This window comes from Eurypyga helias, unplaced genomic scaffold (genome assembly GCF_000690775.1).
Source record: "Eurypyga helias isolate BGI_N326 unplaced genomic scaffold, ASM69077v1 scaffold21610, whole genome shotgun sequence".
NCBI lineage: Eukaryota > Metazoa > Chordata > Aves > Eurypygiformes > Eurypygidae > Eurypyga > Eurypyga helias.
In genome coordinates, this window is record NW_010225309.1 from 20,713 (window position 1) to 28,654 (window position 7,942).

A 7,942-nucleotide genomic window follows, 5' to 3' on the forward strand; every position below is an offset into this window, starting at 1 on the left:
GGAAGAACTAAGCTCTGTAAAAATGCTTCTTTTTTTCACTCACGGGTAATGTCACTTCTTGACTGCGCACCCGAGAGGGGAGCAAAGGAGCACTCTGAGGAGGAAAAGGGGAAATCAAGTATGTTTACATATGTCCAGAGCAAGTTGTTAATTGAGACTTGCCACATTAAGAACGGAAATTTTAGGCAGAGAGCTGCATAAGGTTTAAAAAAAAAAAAAAGTCTTCAGGATTCTTTAGTTCAATCCCCCAAAAGATCCACAAACAGACATCAACACCCTGCAGCTTTCACCAGTAAAGGAACAATACATACGAGAAGACCATAAGGACTGAAGAAGCCTCCATAACAGGAAGTAATGCATTTACAAACGGCGAGGGCAGATTAGATAGCAAGGAAAATTTTCTACTAAAGCAGGACATTACAGCAGTAGTCAAGAAGGGGTCACTGGGTCCTGTCACTGAAAACGGAGAGATTAGATATGAAAGGAGTAAGTGACAAGGACAGCACGAACTTGCTAAGAGCGTTTTTTCAACCTTAAGTAACACGGCCGTAAATATATACGAGGCTCAGAGTAAAGACTACTGAACTGTAACCCTTTTACTCTACTGACCTGTCTCAGTCCTGGGTAAATCACTTGGTCTCACCACACTTGTTTTTCCAGCTGTGTAACACCAGCAACACCTATCAGACGGGGACCTGGGCAAAAGTTTCACACACACAACTGCAAGACTTCGTAGGACACAAGAGTTTGCGTAGTGGAAAAGTTTGTTCCTTAGCTCCCATGTCAATTTGTCTAGCGGTTTATCATACCTCTAGCTACAAACTTAATCTTGATAGTATTTTATTCAAAGTTGTATTATTTGCTCATACTGTTCTGCAGCAGCTGTGGTTTTAAATGTTAACATGAGAGCAACTTAACAACTCGAGCAACTAAGAACATGTCAACAGCCTACTCAACAGATTTGTTTACCATCTTTTTTAAGAAACCTGTTTACTTCAATGACAGTGTTTTAATGCATTTTACCCCACTTAATCCCACAGAGCTGGAAATGTTCTTCCCTATCTTGGGAAATACTGAATTGTTTACTAAATATTAGCCTACCAGCTAAAGCTATGCAGCCCTTCTGAAGACAACGCATTTACCTGGCCCATGAGGACATAAACAAAACTGCACACTTAACTGAACAGCAGCTGACTCCAAAATCCGTCACAGCAAAATTTTACAAGCTATAAACCAAAAGAACTTTGTTCAGGCCACAGTTTTCACAGGACAGCTTTTCCACTTGGTAGGGGAATCACTGAAAAACAAAGCAGGGACTCTTACCTGTTGTGCCATTTCCCAAGACCCTTTTCAGTATCAGGGTACCTCTCTGTCTACTGAAGCACGCGGCACAAACGAACACATAAAGGCGGTAAACCTACATTCAGTGCTCTACTTCAAGAAACTGCAGCTGATTGAAAAGCAGACCTTGCTTAAGCCATTGTATTGCCTTCTGCTAAGAGTTCATTAAGAAATGAACACTTTAAAAGAAGCAACAAGATGAGAAAATAATGATGGTGCATGGCCTGAGCAGAGGAACAGTTCTGTATCCAGAAAACATCCTGAAGAAGTGGCAAAATACCTTCTGCTTGAGCAGCCACCATTTAAACAAAGCTGCAGGTTCTATTTTACTGGCTTGACAGCTCACATAAAACGTACAAGGAAAACAGCAGCCCTGGCAAAAGAAAAAGTAATGACAGTAATAAGGGTTTGAACTAACAGATAGGCACAAACGAGGTCCCCTTAAAAAACTGTCACCTGTAAGAAATGGACTATCAAAGAGTTGAAAACTCGCCAGTTAAAATGCTGCTGCTTGCATTAATTCATTTTCCACCTGACAGTTGTTTCTACGATGTACCATCAAAATACGGTTAATTTTTAAAGCCGAGAGGGTGGCTGACACTGCTTTTGATTTGGGCACTTTCTGTCATATTCAATAGAGACGGTTTTGAAATGGAAAAGAAACTCTAAGTGCTCATTTTGGTCACAACAACTCAGCATGGTCCTAACGAAGTCGCTGTGCTTCTGCCACTCCCTAACATTCCTTCTGCTACCCCTACTAACTTGCAGCAACCCCCGATTACTCATTTGGGATGCAAGACAGGAATAAGAGGGTCAGAGCACTTAAGTTTCTGACAATTTGTGGTGAAAACAAGCTACACCAGTGCAAAAATTTTCAACAAAGAAATGCCTCAATGTACCTCCCATAAACCACCACAACACTCCTTGTTAATACTTCACTGCCAATATACATGGGGCTCATTGCTTTTAATTACGAAGTATTTCTACTGTATGTTGCAGTTTGCCTTTTACTTTCTGGTCATGCTCCATGTTCTTAGAATTTAAAAAAAAAAAAAAATATATGGAGAATTATACAGACATCATCATACAATGGGGAAAATAACTGGAATGCTAGCACCGAAGATGGAGGTTTCTTCTGCATTGTTTAACTTGTGCAACCTTGACAAATTAAAGGGTACAAAATCCTCAACACCTTCAGCAATCATTCATCTTTTCTGGCAGTTGCCAAAATATACCTACACAGGAATTAAAATTCTGAAGCACAGAGATCTAGCAGGAAAAAGTAAACTTGTTTGGGAACACACTATAACAACTGGGATGAGGGGAAGGAAGAAAAGAGGAGGGGGGGGGAGTAAAAAAATCACACTGGGGAAAAGAAAAACAAAAAAACCCAAAACAAACCCACAAAAAGCTACCACCCAAAGGAAAAAAGAAAGGTGATATAAGTAAACCAATTCATTGCTACCCTGGAATGATCTCCAAAATTCAAGCTTTGGTTGCCAGAAATGAAAAGCTGTGTGAAACACTTCTTAGGAAGCCAAAACAGGTGAAACTGAGCTAAAATAAAGACGCCATACCCTTTACATATGTGTCCAGAATATCAAGACTATAAAAATCATCACTTCCAGTGTCTACTGTTTGGGTTTTTTTTAAGTCAATTCATGTAAGTAACAATATTCATGAAATCTCCTGCTATTTTACTGGTTTTCTGTCAGGTCTTGAAAATTCAGCAGTTTTCCACTTTACCCTTCACATTTAGTGGGCACTAGATGAGCTCTACTTTCTAGATCACGGCTTAGGAAAATGCTTCCTCCAGATTTGTTGTCAAGGGAAATTAACAAAAAGAAGTACTTTTGGTTGTAAGCAGCCATGTCTTCTGCAAAAGAGGGGAAAAAAACAAACCCAAACACAACTGGGCATTTTGTTTGAACCCAAAAGCAGCTTAGGTCAGATCAGAAAACCCCAAACCATCATTACTAGAGATCAATTATTCCAGTATAAATACATCAGTTGTTAAAGCATCATGGGTGACATCTGTTCCATTTGATGCCTACATTTAAAAAAAGTCTAACTAAATTTTGCTTTTGTACTAAAGCATCTATTTAGAAACTGTGATGGTTGAAATTCCATTCTCCTAGTGTATAACTATAGCTTCCCAACAGGGACTGAACACCACTATATTCTATTTATACGCATCCAATTTATTTAAGACTGTGGTCAGGTGCTGCCAGGGGGTCCAACGTTCCTGCTGTCACTCAAGGTGAGGAAAGAAAAAGCAATCCATACTGGCAACAGCTGACACTCTATTAGAATGGAAAGCTGCAGTGTCAGCTGCTCAAAGATGGTCCCATAACTGGAATAAAACCCTGCCCCACCATAAAACTTTCTGTCCCACCTCCCAAGAAGAGCCACATTCTGACACAGCCTACATTTCTGACCAACACATCTATGGCACGTACAAACAGAAGACAGAAATGTTCTTATTTTGCAATAGAGCTCTATCTCTGAGCAAGGGTTTGGGTTTATCGTGAACTTCACATCTATAGAATCTTACAGTATTCTTTTGCAGAGTACTGGAGAGATAATCTATTAATGTCTGCTGTAGTAAAACATTTGAATCCACACACAGAGCAATTGTATTTAATGTTCATGTTTACACAAAGCGCTTAACAAGAACAGAGTAGAATCTAATGCTTAGAGACCATCTCTGAATGCTTTCAGTAGCAGGTCGGCTGCCAGCCCAGGAGACAGGACACCACTAAGAACTTTTTCTTCTAGAAGTGGAATCTTATCCTTGACTGCCAAGTGACTCCGGAAATGTTCCAACATATTTTCTTGGATGAGATTCCACATCCACACTTTCTGCTGTTTCCGTCGTTTGGCAATCAACTCGCCACTTGTGAGCATGAGGTCACGAAATTCTGTCATTTTATCCCACATATCTGAGATACCTTCTCCAGTTTTGGCAGAGATGCGCATTACCTGTTGGTAGAAGAAATTTTAAAACCAAGTAACTTCGGGGCTTGAGGGTTCAATTGCTGCATCGGGCAGACTGGAGGAAAATGAAGATACACGTAAGGCAAGCTGACTTCAACACACCCACGTCATGAAGTTCTATTCAGTTTGTGCTGCCTCCTTAAAAAAAAAAAAATCAAAATTGTGACTCTACCAACTATAACTGGGCCCTGACGAGCCACAGTGTTTGGGATAAACAGGCCTTGTCCAACTGTTTGTGTAACGAGTGAGAATAATTTGAATGACTCCTTTAGCTAAAAGATACACTGTTGCTGTTTTACTTAAACGTACAGTTAATTACACATTCTGGTAGATATACTCTGGTAGCTACTCTTTTGCACTTAAAATATTCCAGAAAGGAGGGATTTTGAGTATTTTTTGCACTTGCTTTCCAGACTTTCCAGGAATTCATTTTGCCAAAAAGTATTTCAGGCATCCAACATGATTTTTGAAATGGAACAGTTGGGCTTGTTTTTTTCTTTTTTTTTTTTTTTTTTTAAAGTGAGTAGTCCATTGTCCCTAACCTAATGGATAGGATACAGGCCCTACACATCAGTATTTTCTTTCTTCCCATTCTCAGACACTGCCATCTCCACAGGGAGATTTCTGATAACCTGTTTAATTCACTGTTCTCCAACAGTTCTCTTGGGTCATGTTTACCAGATGTGACCTCTTAACAGCCATAGAAACAAAAGTTACACAATGATGGCTAAGCCTCAAGCAGCCCAGCTGATTTAAACCTAATTCAATGGGTCAATTTTAATACCAGGGTAGGGCAAACCTCCTTTATGTATACACATATATAAATAAAGGGAGTGAGAGTGTTATTGTATATACACATATTAAAATCAGTAGTGAGTCTTTTCCTTAATAATTTACTATCACCTTTTAATAGATTAAATTTAACTGCATTAAAATTAAAGGCCCACAGGATAAGAATTCCAATAGTCTAGCATACACAAGTAGATGAGGTTCTTGCCCAAGAACTTAATAATTATGTGAGAAATCAAAAAAAAAAAGCAAAGCAATAAAGGAAACATATGAACAACTAAACAAACAAAGATAATCACAGGCTTCAGAGTTATGAAAGGGGGAGAAATAGCTTATGGGATATTTTAAGATATACATAGTTTACAAAAAGCAAGACAAGTTTGTACTGCTACTGGTGTGAGTAATGGGTTTGCTAGGGCTGAGGTTGTAGCTCAGGACAGAAGTCACGGGGAGCAGGACTGGCTTTGCACAGTGTTCCGTGTGGCACACCTTGAGATCAGAGGTGAAACACAAAAGAGCAGCAAGCAGCTCTCTAGCACAGTCTAAAACTAAACAAGAGAACTGACGTTTTTATAAAAAAAAAACAGAGCCCAGGGAGACTAGTTTAGCTATATGAGGTGATAACAATCCTAACTCATTCAGCACTTTTTCTGGGAAAAACCAACCAACCCACCCACCCTAACAAAACCCAAACAAAAACCGCCCAACCTGCCCCACAAACCATCAAGGTACACAAACCTTCGGTCTCCAAACCTTTGAACGTTTGCGAAGCAGCTTCATGGCACTGACATATTCAGCTTGTATTCTCCGTGCAGGCACAACTAAATCACCATCAGCTTTGTTTATAGCAACGAGATCTGCCATCTCTATTATACCCCGTTTGATACCCTAAATGGAACGCAGAGAGAAATCATGAATACCCAGGAGGACTGTGATGTGCTGATTTATCACCAAAAGCAGGTCAAAGCGCTTTGTTAGCTTCTGGTGGCTCTTGCTGACCTCTTGTCTGTGCATGTGTGTACGTGCTAGTCATGCAAGAGTAGCACCAACCTCCTCCGTCATTACTAGTGATTACTCTACTCTGACACAAGAAAACTAAATCTGGCTATCCGAGTTTACACGGTAACCTACTTCCTGTGTAAAAACTTAAGTTTAACCAAAACATGACCAAGTCTGCCAAATCTATTTATATTGATCTCTGTTCTCCTATAATACAAAGCCACTCCCCCACATCATATGTAACTAGTAAATAGACCCAAGTCAGAGAGTATAAAAATTTTACATCCTAATACTTGCAAAATCAGGGGTATGGGTGGGATATCAGATCCTAACAGTGCAATAAATTGATAAGTCACTGAAAAGGCTTCAGTAGCAGCAGTGTAATTTACAAAACACTATCGACATGGGCTTTCTGCACAGACAGATAGTAGAGCTTGGGTTTGAGTTTCTCTTTCTAGTCCTAGGTAATACTTAACAAGAGAAACTGAAAAATACCTGTAATTCATCTCCACCTGCAGGGGGTAGCAGTAATATAAACATATCAACCATGTCAGCCACAGCAAATTCTGACTGTCCCACACCTAAAAAATTAAATCCAGAGTTCACCACTTATTGCAAACTTTCAGTCACACTGACAGTAGTTCCGACAGATCCCAGTACTGCCCCAGGAACAAACCCCACTAACAAAGATAACAACACATTTTACAACACCGTGTTTTTACACAACGTACACGACTACAAAACTGACAGAATGAGCATCCATTTTCAACCAGTAACTATGTATGAAAGCATGAGCAAAATCAAGGGTGGAAGTGTGCCATTAGTAACACACCTTATTTAGGTATCACAACAGGAGAATTAAAAGAAAAGCCTAAGCACATACCTACTGTTTCCACCAAAACAACATCATAGCCTCCTCCTTCACAGAGCAGAATGGCTTCATTTGTGGTCCTTGTTACGCCTCCCAGCGTCCCTCTGGTTGGAGACGGTCTGATGTATGCATTCATGTCTCTTGACAACTCAGTCATCCGTGTCTTATCACCCAACAGAGAACCTGAAACGTTTGTTAAATTACTTCAAAAGTGCAGAATACCACTCCCACCCCCAGTAAATGAGTGAGAAAAGACAGATCTCTTGGACGAAGTCAGTCAAGTCAGACTATCCCAGCAATAGTTGCTGAAGACTTTGCCGAGGAATTTACTGCCTAGTTCTTCTGCCTATCAAGAGGGCAGAAAAGCCTGGATAAGCAGACCTTACTGCTACCAAACAGGAGGAATTTGTTCTAGGTCAGAATGAATTCTGCAATTCCAGAATGGCTTTTTGAGGTCTATACACAGCAAGACACACAATTAAATCTTGGCTGTTTCTGTCTAAAGAGACAAATCTCTGCCTTATGATTCTGGTATTTGCTAGTAGTGGATTTTTTGTTTTAAGAAAGCTGACATGCACCTCTATCTTCCTTCTATTCATACAAACTTTAAATTGGCTTCAGTGAGATCGACATGTGTAATGCACATTCCAAAAGATGAGATGCTCAATTCTTTTAACTGATGCAGTCTTACTATTATATTTTGCTATTCTATCGGTGAGTCTTGAATGCATGTGTCCAAGAACACAGTCTTTTTTAGTCCCGGGTCATTGCAATGCTGAAGTTTTTTTTTCTTTTAATAGTTTGCAACATCTTCTCTGACAGTGCAGAAGTTGGAAAAAGGAATGACGTTACTCACCAGCTGCCCATTAGAAAAAGACTAAATTAAGGTTCTATCATTTATGTCAGAGATACCATTAATGAAGCATGGCCAGCCCATAATTTCCC

General features: G+C 39.8%; 1 protein-coding gene across 1 annotated transcript in view; it reads right to left on the minus strand.

Annotated features, from left to right (window-relative positions):
• Positions 1 to 3,962: 3,962 nt before the first annotated feature.
• MMAA (methylmalonic aciduria (cobalamin deficiency) cblA type) overlaps positions 3,963 to 7,942 on the minus strand; it is a 6,416-nt gene continuing 2,436 nt past the window's right edge. Inside the window, exons 3-6 of the mRNA XM_010149120.1 lie at positions 7,010 to 7,180; positions 6,622 to 6,707; positions 5,866 to 6,015; positions 3,963 to 4,323 (exon numbers count right to left, since the gene is read on the minus strand). Of these exons, the coding sequence (XP_010147422.1) occupies positions 4,036 to 4,323; positions 5,866 to 6,015; positions 6,622 to 6,707; positions 7,010 to 7,180 (695 nt within the window). The 3' untranslated portion in view covers positions 3,963 to 4,035. The remainder of the gene's footprint in view (positions 4,324 to 5,865; positions 6,016 to 6,621; positions 6,708 to 7,009; positions 7,181 to 7,942) is intronic.